The sequence below is a fragment of the Salmo salar genome, chromosome 11, assembly GCF_965601325.2.
Source record: "Salmo salar chromosome 11, fSalSal1, whole genome shotgun sequence".
In the NCBI taxonomy this organism is placed as follows: domain Eukaryota; kingdom Metazoa; phylum Chordata; class Actinopteri; order Salmoniformes; family Salmonidae; genus Salmo; species Salmo salar.
This window is the reverse complement of record NC_138301.1, coordinates 42,812,501-42,839,570: the sequence shown is the minus strand read 5'-3', so window position 1 is coordinate 42,839,570 and position 27,070 is coordinate 42,812,501. Positions and strand designations below refer to the sequence as shown.

Below are 27,070 nucleotides of genomic sequence, written 5' to 3'. Positions count from 1 at the left end.
CAGGGTGGGCAACGTTCTAAAATGTTTGTAGTTGAAGAGAGAGTACACTATGAACTGTTTTAAAAGGTCCAATGCAGCTGTTTTTATCTCCATATCAAATCATATCTGGATAACAATTAAGTACTTTACGGTGATTGTTTTCAATTAAACTGGTCAAAAACAAACACAAATTGCTTCTTAGTGAAGGGCAATTTCTCAAGCAAGAATTTAGCTAGGATTGTCTGGGAGTGGTCTGAGTGAGGAGGGGACAACTGAAAATGTAACTATTATTGGCAGAGGTTTGGAACTCTCTGTCTTATTGGTCTATTAAAGGGATTCTCCGGTACTCTTGTATACTTTTTAGCCAGTAGTTCTGAAAGTAGTACTCACATGCTAAAAGTGTTCCCCCGAAAATGGTGTACTATGTCACATATGTGCAGATATGTGCACCAAGTCATTGCTGTCTCTCTCGCTCTGCTGTGGGTGCATCATGTGCCTCTTGCTAGCTTTCAAATACAGCATATGTTGAGGGGCTGAAGCTCATTGGTTGAAGTCAAAGTGCTAGGGGGCTGGCCCATGTGGTGGAAAACTTCGGGAAAATGGGGCAGTACAGTTTCCAGAAAAATAGTTGCGTTATTCAAACTAGGGATTTTGTGGCTAATTGAGGTAAGAAAGTAATTCTACTCATAGATCATGCATGTATGAACTACACAACCTCACTAAACGGGCGATATCATAATTCTCACAATTTCGCAGTATTATTCCAACCTCAGTGTGGAAATACACAACATGGCCAAAAGTATGCTCGTCGAACATCTCATTCCAAAATCATGGGCATTAATATTGGAGTTGGTCCCCCCTTTGCTACTATAATAACATTCTCCACTCTTCTGGGAAGGCTTTCCACTAGATGTTGGAACATTGCTGTGGGCATTGCTTCCACTCAGCCACAAGAGCATTAGTGAGGTCTGGCACTAATTTTGGGCGATTTAGGCCTGGCTCGCAGTCGGTGTTCCAATTCATCCCAAAGATGTTCCAAGGGGTTGAAGTCAGGGCTCTGTGCAGGCAAGTCAAGTTCTTCCACACCAATCTCCAAAAAACATTTCTGTATGGACCTCGCTTTATACACGGGGGCATTGTCATGCTGAAACAGGAAAGGGCCTTCCCAAACTTTTGCCACAAAGTTGGAAGCACAGAATTGTCTAGAATGTCATTGTATGTTGTAGTGTTAAGATTTCCCTTCACTGGAACTAAGGGGCCTAGCCCGAACTATGAAAAACAGCCCCAGACCTTTATTCCTCCTCCACCAAACTTTACAGTTGGCACTATGCATTCGGGCACGTAGCATCCCCCTGGCATCTGCCAAACCCAAATTCGTCCTGTGGATTGTCAGATGATGAAGCGTGATTCATCTCTCCAGAGAAAGTGTTTCCACTGCTCCAGAATTCAATGGCGGTGAGCTTTATACCACTCCAGCCGACGCTTGGCATTGTGCATAGTGATCTTAGGCTTTTGTGCGGCTGCTCGGCCATGGAAACCCATTTCACGAAGCTCCCGACGAACAGTTCTTGTGCTGACGTTGCTTCCAGAGACAGTTTGGAACTCGGTAGTGAGTGCTGCAACCGAGGACAGATGATTTTTATTTTTATGTGCTTTCTGTGAGAGTGTGTGGCCTACCACTTCATGGCTGAGCCGTTAATGCTCCTAAAAGTTTCCACTTAACAATAACAGCCCTTACAGTTGACCGGGGTAGCTCTAGCAGGGCAGAAATTTGATGAACTGACTTGCTGGAAATGTGGCATCCAATGTCGGTGCCACGTTAAAAGTCACTGAGTTCTTCAGTAAGGCCATTCTACTGCTAATGTTTGTCTATGGAGATTGCATGCCTGTGTGCTCGATTTTATACACCTGTCAGCAACGGGTGTGGCTGAAATAGCCGAATCCACTCATTTGAGGACGTGTCCACATACTTTTGTAATATATAGTGTATATATAAAACAGGAAAATCAAATTTTTGACTGCACTAAATCGTTTCAAGCATATCTCAAGAACTGTTTTTGTTACGAATTGACTCTTATCAGCACCTCACAACCCTTTCAATCTGCACAGCTCACTCCCCATCTCCCAGGAGCTTGCCTGAGTGTCAGGGGGCACCATAAACCTAGGTCGAAAATATAATGTATATTTTCGACCAAGCCTTTAACCGGCCTCTCAAACTCTCTCTGACCTGTGTGACTTGACCCTGAATGGTTGCTAAGGGGCACGTTGTCAGGGGGCACGATACCTGACAGCTCTTCTCACTGTGCAGCCCACTGTCCCCTGACTTCTCCTCTGAGTGGACTTGTGGGATGGAGTGTGTGTAGAAGTACTTTAATATTGTTGTTGTAACTTTGTGTGTTTACTGTTACTGATAGTTGTTTGATGATATATGTTTTTAATTATACAGTCCTGTGCTACTTTATTACCAGTCCAGTCCATTCTGGTGTATTCTGGATCCATTTGCTTATCCTGTGGTATCCATTGCATTTATTCATTATTTTCCTGTTTAACAGAAAACCACATCCTTTCCACATCTATTCCCTGTCTTGAGAGAGAGAGAGAGAGAGAGAGAGAGAGCTATCAGCCTAGAAGCAGAGTCGCTCTCTTTTGTGGAGGAAATGATGTACAAAATTTCTATGGAGAGAACTCCATTACAAAGAACAAGTAGGTGTTTGGGAGAGGAAAATGTAAACAAGAAACATTGTTAGAATCAATTAAGACATTATAATGGCATTGGTGTCTGTGCTGCACAGGTAGCTTGGTTTTGTTGCATTTTGCATTGATTGAGGACATCAAAGTGTCATGTCAATTAAACGTATCTCTTGAAACGGAATATGGGATGGAATATATGTACTGCATAACTAACACAGTTTTAAGCACTCAAACGTTTCAGGTATTTTAAATACACACCCAATGAGCGCAAGCACGTAGCGTAGTGGTCGGCACGTCACATTACGTCATCACGCCTGCACTAGGAATTGCAAGATGGCGGAGAGTGCGGAATTGAAGGTAAAGCGCAGCTTGAAATCATTATAAATGTAAACGGTTAGCAAACGATATAATGAAACGCAGGTCTTCGCATGTGTAATTTAAACGACAAGGAACTAATTTGAATGTGAATGTATGTGTATTGTTTGTGCATAAGGATAACTTTAAAGGAATTCACTATAAGGCGAAAGCTGGAACATGTTATTGTTGATGTTGAGAGAGACCCGCTCGTTCGTTAGCGATCTCCTGCATAGAATATCTTTATTAGCTAGCTAGCGGAATAATTCAAAGTATTTTTCCTTTTCGGTCCATGTAAATTTTGTAGACATTTAGTTAAGTATCTTATGACAATGATGGGTCGTAGTTGACTGTTTGAATGAGGATACCTTTATCAGCTAATTAGTTGGTCAGCGTTGGGAGAGGGGCGAGCGGGCTTGACGTTCTGTCAAGCTAGTGAACAGAGGCTGGCGATAGGAGAAGGACAAAATGTGGTTCTTGCTAGTTTAGGCTACTATTCAAGCGTTTTCAGTTTTATCCATTTCTCAAGACGCATAAAATTATGCACTTTTAATGGTGTAACAGTGACAAGATGTTCTAATTTGAAAACGTTTTGTAGCCTGGGTAGTTAGGTAACTTTTACATAGCGGTGTGGAGAAAAAGTGAATGCATTTTTGTTTCCCCAGCTGACTATCACTGAGTCAAAGTGATGGATGTTGTTAAACGTGTAGTAATGTTCTTTTGATATGTTGATATTCTTGAACACGTTTTGACTTTATGCTAATCTTAACACGTTGCTATGCATTCAAATCAAATGTTATTAGTCACATGCGCCGAATACAACAGGTGCTGACTTTACAGTGAAATGCTTACTTACAGGCTCTAACCAACAGTGCGGTTTCAATAAATACGGATAAAAGTAACAAGTAATTAAAGAGCAGCAGTAAAAAATAAAATATGTACAGGGGTGCCGGTATTACAGTTCAAGTTCTGGTAACTTGTTTTGTTAGTTCAGCCCTAATTTACCCTAGCCCAAGATCTCCTCTTTAAGGTCCAATGACCATATGTTATTTTCACAGGTATACTGTCTGATAGCCAAATACTCCATCTGAACAGGAATCAATGATACGATTCTAGAAGCATAAAGGCCTTTACTTTCATATCACATCAAAATAATTCTACAAATACAAAATATACACTTACTGCACACTGTTTTAACTGGCTTTATCACAGTTGCCACCGACAGTATTTTTCAGTGACAACACGTTTCTGCGGCCTTCCGTTACACACAGGTATTCGGAGCATGCTAGATAGTTAATGCGCGCTGTATCTTGGAGATATGGCCGTGTGGGAAAAAGATGTGTATCAATTTAACCTTTTTTGCAAATGATTTCTCGCTGATATGAAAGATAAGGTTCGTATGCTTCCAAAACCGTACCACAAGCGATGCTTGTTCGTGTTCAGGCCAAGCGCTGGGGTTCTTAAACTCCCCTGTACAGAAGATGCCTTCTTCCAATTACTCTTATGCATAATGTAATGGAACTGAGAGGCGTAACGTAATGGAACTGAGAGGCGTAACGTAATGGAACTGAGAGGCGTAACGTAATGGAACTGAGAGGCGTAACGTAGTGGAACTGAGAGGCGTAACGCAGTGGAACTGAGAGGCGTAACGCAGTGGAACTGAGAGGCGTAACGCAGTGGAACTGAGAGGCGTAACGCAGTGGAACTGAGAGGCTTGATCAAAGGCTACATTTATCCCTAAACTAATTGTCAGAAATGCAAACCTGCATAGCAACCTATTTCCTCAATGATTTCTCTCAGCATTGCTGCATGGTGCCTTCAGAGCAGTTGCCTACTTGCCTTCCCAGAATTATTTCATTTAAAGCTTGTGTGGTTCATAATCTAGTGTACCTGGATCACCAATCAATAGCAATTGATTCAGATGTAGACATACTTCAGTTTTCTCACGTCAACCATTTGATTTGGAACAGTATTTCAGACTGTGCTTTATTATGAGTTGTCTCAGTCTGCACATCTATTGTGAGACATTGCAGCGGACAATATGAGTTAGGCCTAACTGACGATACCCGATGCTTGACAGGCACCCTTTGAGCTGCTATTGATCTGAGGGATATTTTTCTACTTTTCTCCAAAGTGTTGCTATTGTTGTGTGCTTGGAAACTAAGTCCATATTAATGTCCTCGGGTGTATGTCTTCTACGGCACGGCATTGGTGTTTAACTTTTTATTCTTCACACAGACACACACATTGTCTGTTGTTACTTTCTGTTCCTAAACGATGTCCAGGCTCAAACTCAGAGCAGATTGAGTTCGTATGACATGAGATTGCTTTCTACAAATAGTATTTCACCACTGATGATTAACGCTTCGTGTTTCTTGCAAATCATTACACTCACATCAGATCATCACTACAGTGGAGGCAGTCAGTACATCAGATCAACACTACAGTGGAGGCAGTCAGTACATCAGATCAACACTACAGTGGAGGCAGTCGGTACATCAGATCATCACTACAGTGGAGGCAGTCAGTACATCAGATCAACACTACAGTGGAGGCAGTCAGTACATCAGATCAACACTACAGTGGAGGCAGTCGGTACATCAGATCATCACTACAGTGGAGGCAGTCAGTACATCAGATCATCACTACAGTGGAGGCAGTCAGTACATCAGATCAACACTACAGTGGAGGCAGTCAGTACATCAGATCAACACTACAGTGGAGGCAGTCGGTACATCAGATCAACACTACAGTGGAGGCAGTCGGTACATCAGATCAACACTACAGTGGAGGCAGTCAGTACATCAGATCAACACTACAGTGGAGGCAGTCAGTACATCAGATCAACACTACAGTGGAGGCAGTCAGTACATAGATCAACACTACAGTGGAGGCAGTCAGTGCCATTCGCTCTCTTTCTCTTATCCTTAGCTCTGTGGTGAAAGCTAGATCCACTGACCTGGTGTCTTCCAGTGTTGGGGATTTGAAGAAGTGAGAATACAATATTTTTTTAATACCACAGGCTATACCCTACCTCCCAGTGGTAATGTTAGTGAGAATACAATATGTTTTTAATGCTACAGGCTATACCCTACCTCCCAGTGGTAATGTTAGTGGTAATGTTGTGAGAATACAATATGTTTTTAATGCTACAGGCTATACCCTACCTCCCAGTGGTAATGTTAGTGGTAATGTTAGTGAGAATACAATATGTTTTTAATGCTACAGGCTATACCCTACCTCCCAGTGGTAATGTTAGTGGTAATGTTAGTGAGAATACAATATGTTTTTAATGCTACAGGCTATACCCTACCTCCCAGTGGTAATGTTAGTGGTAATGTTAGTGAGAATACAATATGTTTTTAATGCTACAGGCTATACCCTACCTCCCAGTGGTAATGTTAGTGGTAATGTTAGTGAGAATACAATATGTTTTTAATACCACAGGCTATACCCTACCTCCCAGTGGTAATGTTAGTGGTAATGTTAGTGAGAATACAATATGTTTTTAATGCCACAGGCTATACCCTACCTCCCAGTGGTAATGTTAGTGGTAATGTTAGTGAGAATACAATATGTTTTTAATGCTACAGGCTATACCCTACCTCCCAGTGGTAATGTTAGTGGTAATGTTAGTGAGAATACAATATGTTTTTAATGCTACAGGCTATACCCTACCTCCCAGTGGTAATGTTAGTGGTAATGTTAGTGAGAATACAATATGTTTTTAATGCTACAGGCTATACCCTACCTCCCAGTGGTAATGTTAGTGGTAATGTTAGTGAGAATACAATATGTTTTTAATGCTACAGGCTATACCCTACCTCCCAGTGGTAATGTTAGTGGTAATGTTAGTGAGAATACAATATGTTTTTAATGCTACAGGCTATACCCTACCTCCCAGTGGTAATGTTAGTGGTAATGTTAGTGAGAATACAATATGTTTTTAATGCTACAGGCTATACCCTACCTCCCAGTGGTAATGTTAGTGGTAATGTTAGTGAGAATACAATATGTTTTTAATGCTACAGGCTATACCCTACCTCCCAGTGGTAATGTTAGTGAGCATACAATATGTTTGTAATGCTACAGGCTATACCCTACCTCCCAGTGGTAATGTTAGTGAGAATACTAGATGTTTTTAATGCTACAGGCTATACCCTACCTCCCAGTGGTAATGTTAGTGAGAATACAATATGTTTTTAATGCTATTCTCACTAACATTACCACTGGGAGGTAGGGTATAGCCTATACCCTACCTCCCAGTGGTAATGTTAGTGAGAATACAATATGTTTTTAATGCTACAGGCTATACCCTACCTCCCAGTGGTAATGTTAGTGGTAATGTTAGTGAGAATACAATATGTTTTTAATGCTACAGGCTATACCCTACCTCCCAGTGGTAATGTTAGTGAGAATACAATATGTTTTTAATGCTACAGGCTATACCCTACCTCCCAGTGGTAATGTTAGTGAGAATACAATATGTTTTTAATGCTACAGGCTATATCCTACCTCCCAGTGGTAATGTTAGTGAGAATACTAGATGTTTTTAATGCTACAGGCTATACCCTACCTCCCAGTGGTAATGTTAGTGAGAATACTAGATGTTTTTAATGCTACAGGCTATACCCTACCTCTCAGTGGTAATGTTAGTGAGAATACAATATGTTTTAATGCTACAGGCTGTACCCTACCTCCCAGTGGTAATGTTAGTGAGAATACTATATGTTTTTAATGCTACAGGCTATACCCTACCTCCCAGTGGTAATGTTAGTGAGAATACTAGATGTTTTTAATGCTACAGGCTGTACCCTACCTCCCAGTGGTAATGTTAGTGAGAATACAATATGTTTTTAATGCTACAGGCTATACCCTACCTCCCAGTGGTAATGTTGTGAGAATACAATATGTTTTTAATGCTACAGGCTATATCCTACCTCCCAGTGGTAATGTTAGTGGTAATATTAGTGAGAATACTATATGTTTTTAATGCTACAGGCTATACCCTACCTTCCAGTGGTAATGTTAGTGAGAATACTATATGTTTTTAATGCTACAGGCTATACCCTACCTCCCAGTGGTAATGTTAGTGAGAATACTAGATGTTTATAATGCTACAGGCTATACCCTACCTCCCAGTGGTAATGTTAGTGAGAATACTAGATGTTTATAATGCTACAGGCTATACCCTACCTCCCAGTGGTAATGTTAGTGAGAAAAAGGCTTTGCTGATTTGGTGAACCATAGCTAGTGGTTGTAGTGCTCACTGAGTCAGTCTCTCCTCTGAACTAGCCTCTGTAGAGGTGGCCCAAAGTTCATCAGTTTTTATTTAACCTTTATTTAACTAGGCAAGTCAGTTAAGAACAAATTCTGATTTACAATGACGGCCTAGGAACAGTGGGTTAACTGCCTTGTTCAGGGGCAGAACGACAGATTTGTACCTTGTCAGCTCGGGGATTTGAACTTGCAACCTTTCGGTTACTAGTCCAACGCTCTAACCACTAGGCCTCCCCAGTTGCTTTATTGGTAATGTGATCAAATGATTCAGAGCTGTCTTTCTCATCCTGTTGAGTTGCAATACAGGTCTGATTCTGTCGGGGTAACACGGGTCTGATTCTGTCGGGGTAACACGGGTCTGATTCTGTCGGTGTAACACGGGTCTGATTCTGACGGGGTAACACGGGTCTGATTCTGTCGGGGTAACACGGGTCTGATTCTGTCGGGGTAACACGGGTCTGATTCTGTCGGGGTAACACGGGTCTGATTCTGTGGCTCAGTTGGTAGAGCATGGTGCTTGTAATGCCAGGATAGTGGGTTCAAGTCCTGGTACCACCCATACGTAAAATGTATGCACGCATTACTTTAAATCACTTTGGATTGAAGCATCTGTTAATTGGCATAGAAACCACTAGAATATTATATCTACCCCTTAGATTGGAACAGGATGTGACCCGTGCTTCAAGATGCATTGATCCCTAACTCAACATTTAGGCTCAAATCATCCATGGCTTCAAATAATCTGAGGTCCCTGAAATCTGTCATAAATAGGCCTAAAATGGCCTCAAATGTGTTGCGTTTATTGTTTTTGGAAGCTATAGACAAGACGCAGACTATATTGTTTCTTAAATCGTTTAATTGTTTCTATTGTAAATGTCCTTCATCTGCATTAGTCTCATTCTGCAGACAGCTGCACCAACGGGGCTGTACAGTAACTCCTCCTGCTCTGGAAGCTTACAGGTGAAGTCTATTTGTAGGGCCTGTGGCTAGGCTAATCTCTAGATGACACGGCTTCGCTCTCTCTCTCTCTCTCTCTCTCTCTCTCTCTCTCCGTCTCTGTCTCTGTCTCTTTCTCTCCATCACATCACTGCTATTCAGAAGAGCGACGTGTGCTCAGTAATCACCAAAGTGGATGATGACTGTTTTCTTCTCGTGTGTGTGTGTGTGTGTGTGTGTGTGTGTGTGTGTGATGATAGCGGTGGTGTGATGTTACTGCTTTGAACTCATAGCCTACTACTTGTCAAACTGTTCCATTGCATCATGACTAACTAGTAACTGAGAGGCTATGTTATTGGACTGGACTGTTTGTGACCATCAGATTCTTCACAGGTGGATTTCATTAATGGGGGACTGAGGCATATTTCCGAGTCTTGGAGCTGACTAAGAGCAACGTGCTATATTGACACAGCATGACTTCTCCTTAAGAACAGACACAGACATTTAGTTGAAGTTAAATAGATTAGTTCCTTAGATAGATGATCAATGGCATCGTCCAGCCAGACTGCTCATAGAGGACCGATGGTGGAGGTAAAACAGCACAAATACATTTGGTTTTACTGAGGTCAGTCTTCCCTTTTATTGGTCACAATACCTTTATTGCTCAATGCACAGTGTGGTGTTGAGACAGATTGTGAAATTTCATTATAGCCTTCGGGTACCAAAAGTATAATTTACAATTTCTGCCCAAAATAGCCTGCCTCTGCAAGCTACCAGCCGAGGTGATTTTGAAGCCCTGTGTTGCCGTGGAAACATGTAACTGGTGTTATGGGCTGGCTGGACATGTAATGGAAGCAGGTTTGAAAATCATTTGCATTGAAGCTTCTTTGGATAGCAAGTTTGGATGTCCAGGTTTCAGACCAGGTTTACGGCTGACGTCAGATCAGTTGAAAAGTTCTGTCTGATCAAAGCCTAGGCTATAACACTAGTGCTTGTACTGTTCCTCTTGTTGAGGAAAGGTGTGAATATGTTCTTAAATCTGCAGAGAAAGGTTTGAATATGTTCTTAAATCTGCAGAGAAAGGTTTGAATATGTTAAGTAGAGGTCGACCGATTATGATTTTTCAACGCCGATGCCGATTATTGGAGGACCAAAAATAGCCGATTCCGATTAATCGGCCGGGTTTTTAAAATATTTTTTATATATATTTTTTATTAATTAATTTTTGGTATTATTTTTTTTATTTTCAATTTTTTTTATTTTTAAAAATGTTATTTATTTATCTGTAATAATGACAATTACAACAATACTGAATGAACACTTATTTTAACTTAATATAATACATCATTAAAATCAATTTAGCCTCAAATAAATAACGAAACATGTTCAATTTGGTTTAAATAACGCAAAACAAAGTGTTGGCGAAGTAAAAGTGCAATATGTGCCATGTAAAAAAGCTAATGTTTAAGTGCCTTGCTCAGAACATATGAAAGCTGGTGGTTCCTTTTAACATGAGTCTTCAATATTCCCAGGTAAGAAGTTTTAGGTTGTAGTTATTATAGGAATTATAGGACTATTTCTCTCTATACGATTTATATTTCATATACCTTTGACTATTGGATGTTCTTATAGGCACTTTAGTATTGCCAGTGTAACAGTATAGCTCCTACCTGGGCTCGAACGAGGAACACATCGACAACAGCCACCCTCGAAGCAGCGTTACCCATGTAGAGGAAGGGGAACAACCCCTTCCAAGTCTCCCCGCTAACTAGCTAGCGATTTCACATTGGTTACACCAGCCTCATCTTGGGAGTTGATAGGCTTGAAGGGGTGGGTATAATTTGTGGAACGTTCCAACAGGAATCTGTTCCAAAAAACGTAAAGTAAAAGGTTGCCAACCAACAACGCATACAAAGTAGCAATGCATACAAACCTAGCTAACTAGCTGCGGAATAGGCATCAACTCACCACGTAGCTTATTCTTAATGTTTGTCCATAGGCAACCAGAGTGAGGACAGACATTTTTCAGAATAAACGTGATGAGTGAAAAACGCTATGAAATAGACCACTCCCTACCCGGTATCTTATTCTGCCGCTATACAACTTTGTATGCGTTGTTTTTTGGAAACCTTGTTATTTACAAAGTTTTTGGAATAGATTCCTGTTGGAACGTTCCACAAATTATACCCACCCGGGTTGAAGTCATAAACAGCGCAATGCTTGAAGCACAGCGAAGGGCTGCTGGCAAAACGCACGAAAGTGCTGTTTGAATGAATGCTTACGAGCCTGCTGGTGCCTACCACCGCTCAGTCAGACCGCTCTATCAAATCATAGACTTAATTATAATATAATAAACACACAGAAATACGAGCCTTAGTTTCCGGATTCGACCATATTAATAACCTATCATCTCGAAAACAAAAGTTTTTTTCTTTCAGTGAAATACGGAACCGTTCTGTATTTTATCTAACGGGTGGCATCCCTAAGTCTAAATATTCCTGTTACATTGCACAACCTTCAATGTTATGTCATAATTACGTAAAATTCTGGCAAATTAGTTCGCAACGAGCCAGGCGGCCCAAACTGTTGCATATACCCTGACTCTGCGTGCAATGAACGCTAGAGATGTGACACAATTTCATGTTAGCAGGCAATATTAACTAAATATGCAGGTTTAAAAATATATACTTGTGTATTGATTTTAAAGAAAGGCATTGATGTTTATGGTTAGGTACATTGGTGCAACGACAGTGCTTTTTTTCGCAAATGCGCTTGTTAAATCAACACCTGTTTGTCGAAGTAGGCTGTGATTCAATGAGAAATTAACAGGCACCGCATCGATTATATGCAACGCAGGACACGTTAGATAAACTAGTAATATCATCAACCATGTGTAGTTAACTAGTGATTATGTTAAGATTGATAGTTTTTTAGAAGATAAGTTTAATGCTAGCTAGCAACTTCCCTTGGCTTCTTGCTGCCCTTGCGTAACAGGTAGTCAGCCTGCCATGCAGGCTCCTCGTGGAATGCAATGTAAGGCAGGTGGTTAGAGCGTTGGACTAGTAACCGAAGGTTGCAAAAACAAATCCCCCTGAACAAGGCAGTTAACCCCCGTTCCTAGGCCGTCATTGAAAATAAGAATGTGTTCTTAATCTGACTTGCCTAGATAAATAAAGGTGTAAAAAATAAAATATATATATTTTTAATAATCGGCAAATCGGTGGCCAAAAATACAGAGTATGAAAACGTGAAATCGGCCCTAATTAATCGGCCATTCCGATTAATCGGTCGACCTCTAATGTTAAGTCTGCAGAGAGAAAGGTTTGCATATGTTCTTAAATCTGCAGAGAGAAAGGTTTGAATATGTTCTTAAGGTTGCAGAGAGAAAGCAGCAGAAGGATTGGGAGGGAAAATATACCACCTCTCTCAACAGATGATTTCCTCCTACCTGGGAGCAGCTCCAGTACCTATTTACAGGTTTCACAGTTTCTCCTCACAGTTAGTCCTCTGCACACCTTCCCATAGCCTTTAGTTACACTACTGCAGTACAGAGACAGTGTCTAAGGATGAAAGCTAAAATAAAAACGAAATGCTTTAAATGGCCAGTTTCTTATTGTTTTTTAATTATGCTCCTATAAATAGTGAAAACTTAATTTTCTGATTCTGACACCATGTTACTATCGTAGACACTACATGTCAGTCAATTAAAACAACCATTACCCCAAATATTGCATAGATTTTAATGGACATGACAGCAGGTTGTGACCCGGCCTCACCCTCACTTAATAATGACTAAACATAGAACTGGGCACGTCCCCTGGCCTCTCCCCCGGCCTCTCCCCCGGCCTCTCCCCCGGCCTCTCCCCCGGCCTCTCCACTCCCCGGCCACTCCACTGGTCTCTCCCCCGGTCTTCCCCTGGCCTCTCCCATTCACCTCTGAGCTGAACATGTCTCATTAAGAAATCGAGTGTGCCGAAGACTAGATGTATTTCCAGTGGATGCTCAAACCATTTGGATTTAATTTCAGTTGGCATGTTAGGCCACAACAGAGGAAATCCCCTTTCTATTCCCGGAAACAGACATTTTAAAGAAAACATCGTAACCCTAACAGTATACGTTAGTTTCACTTGTTGATTTCGGTGTCGAACGACTGTGCAGAAATTTGCATGATGTTTCCTGTGCCATTGGAAGTTACTTGGAACTGTAGTCAGCCAGCAAGCAGAACCACACCTGACGTGAGTCTACTGAAAGAACTGTAGTCAGCCAGCAAGCAGAACCACACCTGACGTGAGTCTACTGAAAGAACTGTAGTCAGCCAGCAAGCAGAACCACACCTGACGTGAGTCTACTGAAAGAACTGTAGTCAGCCAGCAAGCAGAACCACACCTGACAAGATTCTACTGAAAGAACTGTAGTCAGCCAGCAAGCAGAACCACACCTGACAAGATTCTACTGAAAGAACTGTAGTCAGCCAGCAAGCAGAACCACACCTGACAAGATTCTACTGAAAGAACTGTAGTCAGCCAGCAAGCAGAACCACACCTGACGTGAGTCTACTGAAAGAACTGTAGTCGGCCGGCAAGCAGAACCACACCTGACGTGAGTCTACTGAAAGAACTGTAGTCGGCCGGCAAGCAGAACCACACCTGACAAGATTCTACTGAAAGAACTGTAGTCAGCCAGCAAGCAGAACCACACCTGACGTGAGTCTACTGAAAGAACTGTAGTCGGCCGGCAAGCAGAACCACACCTGACAAGATTCTACTGAAAGAACCAGAGGGGCTACCTAATGGTCAACCTAATGGTCAACCAACTGGCCTCTGTGGACTCGCTGGCCTCTGTGGACTCGCTGGCCTCTGTGGACTCGCTGGCCTCTGTGGACTCGCTGGCCTCTGTGGACTCGCTGGCCTCTGTGGACTCGCTGGCCTCTGTGGACTCGCTGGCCTCTGTGGACTCGCTGGCCTCTGTGGACTCGCTGGCCTCTGTGGACTCTGTGGATTCGCTGGCGTCTGTGGACTCGCTGACCGATCTTCTATGCATGAGGCAGCATTGCACTCCAAAACCATGCCGCTGTGTAGAGGCCTATGTGTGGATGAGTGAGGGAGTTGAGACTGGAGTGCAGTGGAGATGAGGTTATGAGACTAAGCACCGAGCAGTAGGCTGAGGCAGATATCTCAGTCTCTCTGATTGCAGTAGGCTGAGGCAGATATCTCTCTCTCTCTCTGATTGCAGTTGGCTGAGGCAGATATCTATCGCTCTCTCTCTCTGATTGCAGTAGGCTGAGGAAGATATCTTTCTCTCTCTCTCTGATTGCAGTAGGCTGAGGAAGATATCTTTCTCTCTCTCTCTGATTGCAGTAGGCTGAGACAGATATCTTTCTCTCTCTCTCTGATTGCAGTAGGCTGAGGCAGATATCTTTCTCTCTCTCTCTGATTGCAGTAGGCTGAGGCAGATATCTCTCTCTCTCTGATTGCAGTAGGCTGAGGCAGATATCTCTCTCTCTCTGATTGCAGTAGGCTGAGGCAGATATCTCTCTCTCTCTGATTGCAGTAGGCTGAGGCAGATATCTCTCTCTCTCTGATTGCAGTAGGCTGAGGCACATATCTCTCTCTCTCTGATTGCAGTAGGCTGAGGCAGATATCTCTCTCTCTCTGATTGCAGTAGGCTGAGGCAGATATCTCTCTCTGTGTCTGATTTCAGTGCTGGACTGGACTGCAGTAACGGTCCCCAGGTTGTCACAACAAGCTAGAGAAGTAACATGGGCTCTTCTAATGGTACGGAACCCTTTCCAGCTACTTGGCTAGTGCCTAGCTTACCGTCTAACTCCGGGTCCTTACTATAGGTTGTGTGAATCATGGAGCCCTTTCCAGCTACTTCGTTAGTGCCTAGCTTACCATCTAACACCGGGTCCTTACTATAGGTTGTGTGATCCAGGGAGGTGGAAGAACACAGGACCTGCATGGACGAAGAAAGGAAAATAAACTTGGCGTCCAATGACGATGCTGCGGAGATCGAAGACGTGCGCACAATCTTGCAACGGATGGGTTGCAAGATTGTGATAGTTTCACCTACCACACCGTCTCTCTCTCTCTCTCTCTCTGATAGTTTCACCTACCACACCGTCTCTCTCTCTCTGATAGTTTCACCTACCATACCGTCTCTCTCACTCTGATAGTTTCACCTACCACACCGTCTCTCTCTCTCTCTCTCTCTCTCTCTGATAGTTTCACCTACCACACCGTCTCTCTCTCTCTCTCTCTCTCTCTCTGATAGTTTCACCTACCACACCGTCTCTCTCTCTCTCTCTCTCTCTCTCTCTGATAGCTTCACCTACCACACCGTCTCTCTCTCTCTCTCTCTCTCTGATAGCTTCACCTACCACACCGTCTCTCTCTCTCTCTCTCTCTGATAGTTTCACCTACCACACCGTATCTCTCTCTCTCTCTGATAGTTTCACCTACCACACCGTCTCTCTCTCTCTCTCTCTCTCTGATAGTTTCACCTACCACACCGTCTCTCTCTCTCTCTCTCTCTCACTCTTGATAGTTTCACCTACCACGCCGTCTCTCTCTCTCTGATAGTTTCACCTACCACACCGTCTCTCTCTCTCTCTCTGATAGTTTCACCTACCACACCGTCTCTCTCTCTCTCTCTGATAGTTTCACCTACCACACCGTCTCTCTCTCTGATAGTTTCACCTACCACACCGTCTCTCTCTCTCTCTCTGATAGTTTCACCTACCACACCGTCTCTCTCTATCTCTCTCTGATAGTTTCACCTACCACACCGTCTCTCTCTCTCTCTCTCTGATAGTTTCACCAACCACACCGTCTCTCTCTCTCTCTCTCTCTCTCTGATAGTTTCACCTACCACACCGTCTCTCTCACCCTCGCTCTCTCTCTCTCTCTGATAGTTTCACCTACCACATCGTCTCTCTCCCTCTCCCTCTCTCTCTCTCTGATAGTTTCACCTACCACACCGTCTCTCTCACCCTCTCTCTCTCTCTGATAGTTTCACCAACCACACCGTCTCTCTCTCTCTCTCTCTCTCTCTCTCTCTGATAGTTTCACCTACCACACCGTCTCTCTCTCTCTCTCTCTCTGATAGTTTCACCTACCACACCGTCTCTCTCACCCCCTCTCTCTCTCTCTCTGATAGTTTCACCTACCACACCGTCTCTCTCACCCTCTCTCTCTCTCTCTCTCTCTGATAGTTTCACCTACCACACCGTCTCTCTCCCTCTCTCTCTCTCTGATAGTTTCACCTACCACACCGTCTCTCTCTCTCTGGTAGTTTCACCTACCACACCGTCTCTCTCTCTCTCTGGTAGTTTCACCTACCACACCGTCTCTCTCTCTCTCTGATAGTTTCACCTACCACACCGTCCCTCTCTCTCTGATAGTTTTACCTACCACACCGTCTCTCTCTCTCTGGTAGTTTCACCTACCACACCGTCTCTCTCTCTCTCTCTCTCTCTGGTAGTTTCACCTACCACACCGTCTCTCTCTCTCTCTCTCTGGTAGTTTCACCTACCACACCGTCTCTCTCTCTCTCTCTCTCTCTGATAGTTTCACCTACCACACCGTCTCTCTCTCTCTCTCTCTCATAGTTTCACCTACCACACTGTCTCTCTCTCTCTCTCTCTCTCTCTCTCTCTCTCTCTGATAGTTTCACCTACCACACCGTCTCTCTCTCTCTCTCTCTCTCTCTCTCTCTCTCTCTCTCTCTCTCTCTCTCTCTGATAGTTTCACCTACCACACCGTCTCTCTCTCTCTCTCTCTCTCTCTCTCTGGTAGTTTCACCTACCACACTGTCTCTCTCTCGTAGTTTCACCTACCACACCGTCTCTCTCTCTCTCTGATAGTTTCACCTACCACACAGTCTCTCTCTGCCTTCCTCAACCTCTTTCATGCTCTCCCTTCCTCTGTGGATGATTGAGGCCAAGGTCTAGGGAGAGGTCAGCAATAATCCAGCAGGTGGTTTCCTGTGTTGCTGTGAAGTTATTTATCTCTCCCCCCTGTGAGTGGGTTGTGTACACAGACAAAGCAGCAACCTGTACACTGGCTTTACACTAGCAGCAACCTGTACACTGGCGTTACACTAGCAGCAACCTGTACACTGGCGTTACACTAGCAGCAACCTGTACACTGGCGTTACACTAGCAGCAACCTGTACACTGGCGTTACACTAGCAGCAACCTGTACACTGGCGTTACACTAGCAGCAACCTGTACACTGGCGTTACACTAGCAGCAACCTGTACACTGGCGTTACACTAGCAGCAACCTGTACACTGGCGTTACACTAGCAGCAACCTGTACACTGGCGTTACACTAGCAGCATTGACTCCACTCTTTTGGTTTCAGGTTAAAAAAACATGGTAGTGGCAAAGTCTGGACTTGCGTTGTGCTGCTCAGTCTAACCGGGGTTGAGAAATCAGCCCTGCCTGTGGGCAAGCTGGGACCAAACTTCTGTAGCCCGGGGCAACGTGGCACTCCTGCCTTTCTGCCAGACATACACTACAGCCTAGGTAGGTCCTGTCTGAACCACATCTTTCAAAGGAAAAGAGGGAATGTCCTCCTCCATTAAGTCTCCATACTGTCCTGGTAGATGTAGTAGAAGTACTAGTCTCTGTCTCTCCTGTAGCTAGCTCCTTCCTCCTGAGACAGTAACGTGCTCTGTCTCTCCTGTAGCTAGCTCCTTCCTCCTGAGACAGTAACGTGCTCTGTCTCTCCTGTAGCTAGCTCCTTCCTCCTGAGACAGTAACGTGCTCTGTCTCTCCTGTAGCTAGCTCCTTCCTCCTGAGACAGTAACGTGCTCTGTCTCTCCTGTAGCTAGCTCCTTCCTCCTGAGACAGTAACGTGCTGTCTCTCCTGTAGCTAGCTCCTTCCTCCTGAGACAGTAACGTGCTCTGTCTCTCCTGTAGCTAGCTCCTTCCTCCTGAGACAGTAACGTGCTCTGTCTCTCCTGTAGCTAGCTCCTTCCTCCTGAGACAGTAACGTGCGCTGTCTCTCCTGTAGCTAGCTCCTTCCTCCTGAGACAGTAACGTGCGCTGTCTCTCCTGTAGCTAGCTCCTTCCTCCTGAGACAGTAACGTGCGCTGTCTCTCCTGTAGCTAGCTCCTTCCTCCTGAGACAGTAACGTGCGCTGTCTCTCCTGTAGCTAGCTCCTTCCTCCTGAGACAGTAACGTGCGCTGTCTCTCCTGTAGCTAGCTCCTTCCTCCTGAGACAGTAACGTGCGCTGTCTCTCCTGTAGCTAGCTCCTTCCTCCTGAGACAGTAACGTGCGCTGTCTCTCCTGTAGCTAGCTCCTTCCTCCTGAGACAGTAACGTGCGCTGTCTCTCCTGTAGCTAGCTCCTTCCTCCTGAGACAGTAACGTGCTGTCTCTCCTGTAGCTAGCTCCTTTCTCCTGAGACAGTAACGTGCTCTGCTTGTGTAATATACCCAGAGAGCACAATGAAATTAGGTATTTTCCGAGTTGATCTCGAGCCAGTGGCTCTGGAAGGCTGAGAGATGGGAGAATGGATAGTGGGAGGGGGAGAGAGGATGGGGGGAGGGAGGATGAGGATGGAGTGGGGGAAGGTGGATGGAGGGGGGGTGCTGGTACACAGACTAAAGCTCTACTCTCTCTAGCAGGGTTTTATATAATGGGCAGGTACAGTCCACCCCCACAACAGCCACACACACACATCCATAAACGCACACACTGCAGAGCTGAGCCGAGCCGCCTGGCAGGCCGTAATCAGTTTCATCTCCCAGTCACCTAGCTAGAAATGAGGAGCTGCATCTCTGTTAGCCAGTAAGACACCTGGTATAAAACAGACAAGGAGATGTGCAGTGTGTGTTTCTGACGTAACGTGGATGCATTAATCCCTCCATGGCTCTGGCTATCCAGCTGGATTAGAGTTTGGGGAAAGGTTATCCTGAAGTTGTGGACCACAGAACACAGCAAATCTCTAGATTACACTGATGGAGGGTCAAAAGCTGCATCCAGACAGGAAACATGCAGTCTTTGGTACTCTGTGACTATTGTTAATGATGGGGGAAATCGATACAGCGGTCTAAGGCACTGCATTTCAGGGCTAGAGGCGTCACTAGAGACCATGGTTCAATTCCAGGCTGTATCACAACCGGCCATGATTGGGAGTCCCGTAGGGCTGCGCACAGTTGGCCAAGCGTCGTTAGGGTTTGGCCGGGGTAGGCCGTCATTGTAAATAAGAATTTGTTCTTAACTGACTTCCCTAGTTAAATAAAAGTAAAATAAAAAAATATATCGGGATATTATTTTGGACAATATATCGTATTTTTGCGCTAGTTTGCTGTACCTGCACCAAAACATTAGTGCTTGTATTTCCATGACTGATCAAAACTTGTTTTCTCATGACTGACTCTCCTCTCTCTGCAGCAGACATATGGTGAACAATATGTTTGGAACATTGAATTACAATAAAATCACAGTATGGAATCACAGTACATATAGAATGGTGAGGATCACCATACATATCGTATCAACACCTAAGAGTGGTGATCATATCATGAGGTCCCTGGCCATTCCTATCTCACACTAATCTGTGATAATACTGTATCCTGTCTCACTAGAGTTGTTGTCTGCCTGTTAATGGAAGAACTAGGATTTTATTTATTTCACCTTTATTTAACCAGGGAGGCTAGTTGAGAACAAGTTCTCATTTACAACTGCGACCTGGCCAAGATAAAGCAAAGCAGTGTGACACAAACAACAACACAGAGTTACACATGGAATAAACAAACATACAGTCAATAACACAATAGGAAAAAAAGTAAGTTAATATACAGTGTGTGCAAATGGCGTGAGGAGGTAAGGCAATAAATAGGCCATCGCAGCAAGGTAATTACAATTTAGAAGATTAACACTGGAGTGATAGATGAGCAGATGATGATGTGCAAGTAGAGATACTGGTGTGCAAAAGAGCAGAAAAGTAAATAAAAACAATATGGGGATGAGGTAGGTAGATTGGGTGGGCTATTTACAGATGGACTACGTACAGCTGCAGCGATTGGTTAGCTGCTCAGATAGCTGATGTTTAAAGTTGGTGAGGGAATTATAAGTCTCCAGCTTCAGCGATCTTTGCAATTCGTTCCAGTCACTGGCAGCAGAGAACTGGAAGGAAAGGCGGCCAAAAGAGGTGTTGGCTTTGGGGATGACCAGTGAGATATACCTGCTAGAGCGCGTGCTACGGGTGGGTGTTGTTATCGTGACCAGTGAGCTGAGATAAGGCAGAGCTTTACCTAGCATAGACTTATAGATGACCTGGAGCCAGTGGGCCTGGCGACGAATATGTAGCGAGGGCCAGCCGACTAGAGAGTACAGGTCGCAGTGGTGGGTGGTATAAGACGCTTTGGTAACAAAACGGATGGCACTGTGATAGACTGCATCCAATTTGCTGAGTAGAGTATTGGAAGCTATTTTGTAGATGACATCGCCGAAGTCGAGGATCGGTAGGATAGTCAGTTTTACTAGGGTAAGTTTGACGGCGTGGGTGAAGGAGGCTTTGTTGCGAAATAGAAAGCCAATTCTAGATTTGATTTTGGATTGGAGATGTTTGATATGAGTCTGGAAAGAGAGTTTACAGTCTAGCCAGACACCTAGGTATTTGTAGTTGTCAATGTATTCTAGGTCAGAACCGTCCAGAGTAGTGATGTTAGACGGGCGGGCGGGTGCAGGCAGCAAACGGTTGGAAGAGCATGCATTTGGTTTTACTAGCGTTTAAGAGCAGTTGGAGGCCACGGAAGGAGTGTTGTATGGCATTGAAGCTCGTTTGGAGGTTAGTTAACACAGTGTCCAAAGAAGGGCCAGAAGTATACAGAATGGTGTCGTCTGTGTAGAGGTGGATCAGGGAATCACCCGCAGCAAGAGCGACATCGTTGATTTATATACAGAGAAAAGAGTCGGCCCGAGAATTGAACCCTGTGGTACCCCCATAGAGACTGCCAGAGGTCCGGACAACAGGCCCTCCGATTTGACACACTGATCTCTGTCTGCGAAGTAGTTTGTGAACCAGGCGAGGCAGTCATTTTTTAAACCAAGGCTATTGAGTCTGACAATAAGAATGTTGTGATTGACAGAGTCGAAAGCCTTGGCCAGGTCGATGAATACGGCTGCACAGTACTGTCGTTTATTGATGGCGGTTATGATATCGTTTAGTACCTTGAGCATGGCTGAGGTGCACCCGTGACCAGCTCGGAAACCATATTGCACAGCAGAGAAGATATGGTGGGATTCGAAATGTCGGTGATCTGTTTATTAACTTGGCTTTCGAAGACTTTAGAAAGGCAGGGCAGGATGGATATAGGTCTATAACAGTTTGGGTCTAGAGTGTCACCCCCTTTGAAGAGGGGGATGACCGCGGCAGCTTTCCTATCTTTAGGGATCTCGGACGATACGAAAGAGAGGTTAAACAGACTGGTAATACGGGTTGCAACAATGGCGGCGGATAATTTTAGAAAGAGAGGGTCCAGATTGTCTAGCCCAGCTGATTTGTACGGGTCTAGGATTTGCAGCTCTTTCAGAACATCTGCTATCTGGATTTGGGTGAAGGAGAAGCTGGGGAGGCTCGGGCAAGTAGCTGCTGGGGGTGCTGAGCTGTTTGTTGGGGTAGCCAGGAGCAAAGCATGGCCAGCCGTAGAGAAATGCTTATTGAAATTTTCGATTATCATGGATTTATCGGTGGTGACCGTGTTACCTAGCCTCACTGCAGTGGGCAGCTGGGAGGAGGTGCTCTTGTTCTCCATGGACTTTACAGTGTCCCAAAACTTTTTGGAGTTAGAGCTACAGGATGCAAATTTCTGTTTGAAAAAGCTAACCTTTGCTTTCTTGACTGACTGCGTGTATTGGTTCCTGACTTCCCTGAACAGTTGCATATCGCGGGGACTTTTCGATGCTATTGCAGTTCGCCACAGGATGTTTTTGTGCTGGTCAAGGGCAGTCAGGTCTGGAGTGAACCAAGGGCTATATCTGTTCTTAGTTCTACATTTTTTGAAAGGGGCATGCTTATATAAGATGGTGAGGAAATTACTTTTAAAGAACGACCAGTCATCCTCGATTGACGGGATGAGGTCAATATCCTTCCAGGATACCCGGGCCAGGTCGATTTAGAAAGGCCTGCTCGCAGAAGTGTTTTAGGGAGCGTTTTACAGTGATGAGGGGTGGTCGTTTGACCGCGGACCCATAGCGGACGCAGGCAATGAGGCAGTGATCGCTGAGATCCTGATTGAAAACAGCAGAGGTGTATTTGGAGGGCAAGTTGGTCAGGATAACGTCTATGAGGGTGCCCATGTTTACGGATTTAGGGTTGTTCCTGGTGGTTTCCTTGATAATTTGTGTGAGATTGAGGGCATCCATCTTAGATTGTAGGGCTGCTGGGGTGTTAAGCATATCCCAGTTTAGGTCACCTAACAGAATGAACTCTGAAGATAGATGGGGGGGCAGTCAAGTCACATATGGTGTCCAGGGCACAGTTGGGAGCTGAGGGGGGTCTATAACAGGCGGCAACAGTGAGAGACTTATTTCTGGAGAGATGCATTTTTAAAATTAGAAGCTCGAACTGTTTGGGCATAGACCTGGAAAGTATGACAGAACTTTGCAAGCTATCTCTGCAGTAGATTGCAACTCCTCCCCCTTTGGCAGTTCTATCTTGATGGAACATGTTGTAGTTGGGTATGGAAATCTCCGAATTTTTGGTGGCTTTCCTAAGCCAGGATTCATACACGGCAAGGATGAAGATCAAGTGTTGGAAATCCAGTGTCTTTTCTGTCCTGAAAGAAGAGCTTGCAAAGTCTTCTGATTTGTGTTGTGTATCACGTTACGTAATATTTTCTCTTTTTCGAGCAATGGACAATCAAAACCAGGTGAAGGTCATTTTGTTTTAAGAATGTTTTAAGAACCAGACATGTTGAATCAACCAATTTCACACTGGCACATTTTGTAATTTCAAACCAAGGAAAGTGCAAATAGATCACAAATAGGTCATGCTAGATTCAACACCCAGGCTTAGGGTAGGAATGCACGATATGGGACAAAAAAACTCAATGCTAATTATTTATTTTCTTACCTAGTATTGGGATTGTGATTGACTTGCAATATAGATCAAAACACTTGAACTGTATAAGTCATAGAAATATAATAGTTTATATTAAGAAGCAAAGTGGAAGGTGGCATCGTTCTTGTTTGGAACAATCTGTTCACCTGCATTTGACCTAACAGAACAGCATGCAAACTTCTAGTGAATTTAACAGCGAAAAGGATGGAACTGCGCCGCGTTTGATTGGCAGGGGGCGGAGCTTGGTGTGTGTGGAAAGCAGCCGCAGGAAGAGAGAGACGACAAACTGACCAAACTATTAAAAACTGACGTTACACACGGCTGAGTGGCGTTTTCAAAATATTTCTGCGATATGGATATTGCACATGTCAATATTGTGATTTAGATGTGAATTAGATGGAGAATATGAATTTAAAATTAGATGTGAATTAGATGGAGAATGTGGATTTAGATGGAGAATGTGGATTTAGATGTGAATTGGATGGAGAATGTGGATTTAGATGTGACTTGGATGGAGAATGTGAATTTAGATGTGAATTAGATGGAGAATGTGGATTTAGATTTAGATGTGAATTGGATGAAAAATGTGGATTTAGATGTGAATTGGATGGATTGTGCAGCTCTATCATGGCCTACCTAAAATGTGGCCATTTTTAGTTGAACATTTATTTTCTTTCTCTATCAGCCCCTCGGCAGGCAGAAGGGACTTTGTATCACTTCAATCTCACCTAGCTTCTTCTATGCCAGATTTTGGTAGACTGCTGAATGTCTCAGTATAATTCTTTACACGGTGTGAGTGAGTATGGAGGCATGTGGTTGTGTGACTGTGCCTTGAATGTGTGCGGCATTAGACTTGTGTGCATGGCTGCTTTGTGCGTGTTAGTATTGTGTTAGCATTGTGCAATGTGCACACTCTTTTTGCAAGCTTGGCCTTGGTGTGTTTGTTCTGTAGTGGGCAAGCACCTTTTGTGCCAGTACTGGCTACTGGCCCCTTCATGTGTACTGTACTGCTCGTTTTTAGAGGAGCTCACATGAGATGAAAAGCATTGGAATGGGTCGTTTTGTGTGTGTGTGTGTGTGTGTGTGTGTGTGTGTGTGTGTGTGTGTGAGTGAGAGAGAGCACTAGTGACTCCCAAGTCCTGCATCAGAGTGTATTTGCCAGCCCCAGCAGTTCTATAGCCCCATGCCTCTTCTGACCGATGAAACAGTCTGTTCAAAGAGGCTGCCGTCTGCCACGCAGCTGAGCACTGGCCTGCCTGCATACGCCTTCAAAGGCCCTTTTTACTGTCTGGTTGGTTTGATTCCGGCCTGTGTTGTGGAGGGGGGCTACAACACGGTAGGGCACTAACAGGTGTGTGTTCAGTCTGGATAGGAGACAGACTGTGTGGCAGTAGTCCTATGTGTTTGAACTAGCCTAAATGTGGACGTACATGTAAGGGCTTTTACATTTCTGTGTCAGAGGGTTGCATGTGTCCGTACTTTAATGTGTGGACGTGTTGGTGTGCACGCGGGTTTTCATCTCCGTTGTCTCTGTGTGTGGGAGGTTTAGTAACATCTAAACCTCTGACGCAGTGTATCACTCTGAGTAGGACCCATATCAGTCCTTCACTACTATCACTAACCAGTACCTCTCTCTCTCTCTCTGCCCTCACTACTATCACTAACCAGTGTGTATCTCTCTCTCTCTCTCTCTCTCTCTCTCTCATATCACTACCCTCTCTCTCTCTCTCTCTCTCTCTCTCTCTCTCTCCTATCACTAACCTCTCTCTCTCTCTCTCTCTCTCTCTCTCTCTCTCTCATATCACTAACCTCTCTCTCTCTCTCTCTCTCTCTCTCTCTCATATCACTAACCTCTCTCTCTCTCTCTCTCTCATATCACTAACCTCTCTCTAACTCTCTCTCTCTCTCTCTCTCTCTCTCTCTCTCTCTCTCCTCTCTCTCTCTCATATCACTAACCTCTCTCTCTCTCTCTCTCTCTCTCTCTCTCTCTCTCTCTCATATCACTAACCTCTCTCCTCTCTCTCATATCACTAACCTCTCTCTCTCTCTCATATCACTAACCTCTCTCTCTCTCTCTCTCTCATATCACTAACCTCTCTCTCTCTCTCATACCTCACCTCTCTCTCTCTCTCTCTCTCTCTCTCTCTCTCTCTCTCTCTCTCTCTCATATCACTAACCTCTCTCTCTCTCTCTCCTCTCTCATATCACTAACCTCTCTCTCCTCTCTCTCTCCTCTCTCTCTCTCTCATATCACTAACCTCTCTCTCTCTCTCTCATACATACTCTCTCTCTCTCTCTCTCTCTCATATCACTAACCTCTCTCTCTCTCTCTCATATCACTAACCTCTCTCTCTCTCTCTCTCTCTCTCCCTCTCTCTCTCTCATATCACTAACCTCTCTCTCTCTCTCTCATATCACTAACCTCTCTCTCTCTCTCTCTCTCTCTCCTCCTCATATCACTAACCTCTCTCCTCTCTCTCTCATATCACTACCTCTCTCTCTCTCTCTCTCATATCACTAACCTCTCTCTCTCTCTCTCTCTCTCTCTCTCTCTCATATCACTACTCTCTCTCTCTCATATCACTAACCTCTCTCTCTCTCTCTCTCTCTCTCTCTCTCATATCACTAACCTCTCTCTCTCTCTCTCATATCACTAACCTCTCTCTCTCTCTCTCTCTCTCTCTCTCTTCATATCACTAACCTCTCTCTCTCTCTCTCTCTCTCTCCTATATCACTAACCTCTCTCTCTCTCTCATATCACTAACCTCTCTCTCTCTCTCTCACTAACCTCTCTCTCTCTCTATCACTAACCTCTCTCTCTCTCTCTCTCTCTCTCTCTCTCTCTCTCTCTCTCTCATATCACTAACCTCTCTCTCTCTCTCTCTCTCTCTCTCTCTCTCATATATCACTAACCTCTCTCTCTCTCTCATATCACTAACCTCTCTCTCTCATATCACTAACCTCTCTCTCTCTCTCTCTCTCTCATATCACTAACCTCTCTCTCTCTCTCTCTCTCTCTCTCTCATATCACTAACCTCTCTCTCTCTCTCTCTCATATCACTAACCTCTCTCTCTCTCTCTCATATCACTAACCTCTCTCTCTCTCTCTCTCTCTCTCTCTCATATATCACTAACCTCTCTCATATCACTAACCTCTCTCTCTCTCTCATATCACTAACCTCTCTCTCTCTCTCATATCACTAAGCTCTCTCTTTTCTCTCATATCACTAACCTCTCTCTCTCTCTCTCTCTCTCTCTCTCTCTCTCTCATATCACTAACCTCTCTCTCTCTCTCTCATATCACTAACCTCTCTCTCTCTCTCTCATATCACTAACCTCTCTCTCTCTCTCTCATATCACTAACCTCTCTCTCTCCCTCTCATATCACTAACCTCTCTCTCTCTCTCTCTCTCATATCACTAACCTCTCTCTCTCTCTCTCTCATATCACTAACCTCTCTCTCTCTCTCTCTCTCTCTCTCTCTCTCTCATATCACTAACCTCTCTCTCTCTCTCTCATATCACTAACCTCTCTCTCTCATCTCTCACCTCTCTCTAACTCTCTCTCTCTCTCTCGCTCATCATCACTAACCTCTCTCTCTCTCTCGCTCATCATCACTAACCTCTCTCTCTCTCTCTCTCTCGCTCTCGCTCTCATCACTAACCTCTCTCTCTCTCTCTCTCTCTCATATCACTAACCTCTCTCTCTCATCTCTCATATCACTAACCTCTCTCTCTCTCTCTCTCTCTCTCGC

At 44.2% G+C, this 27,070-nt stretch overlaps 1 protein-coding gene across 3 annotated transcripts in view; it reads left to right on the top strand.

Annotated features, from left to right (window-relative positions):
- The first annotated feature begins 2,964 nt into the window (after nucleotides 1–2,964).
- LOC106562666 (E3 SUMO-protein ligase PIAS1) overlaps nucleotides 2,965–27,070 on the top strand; it is a 101,248-nt gene continuing 77,142 nt past the window's right edge. For all 3 annotated transcript variants that reach the window (XM_082957956.1, XM_082957955.1, XM_082957957.1), the window contains exon 1: nucleotides 2,965–3,027. In XM_082957956.1, coding sequence (XP_082814082.1) covers nucleotides 3,004–3,027 — 24 coding nt within the window. In that variant the 5' untranslated portion in view covers nucleotides 2,965–3,003. The remainder of the gene's footprint in view (nucleotides 3,028–27,070) is intronic.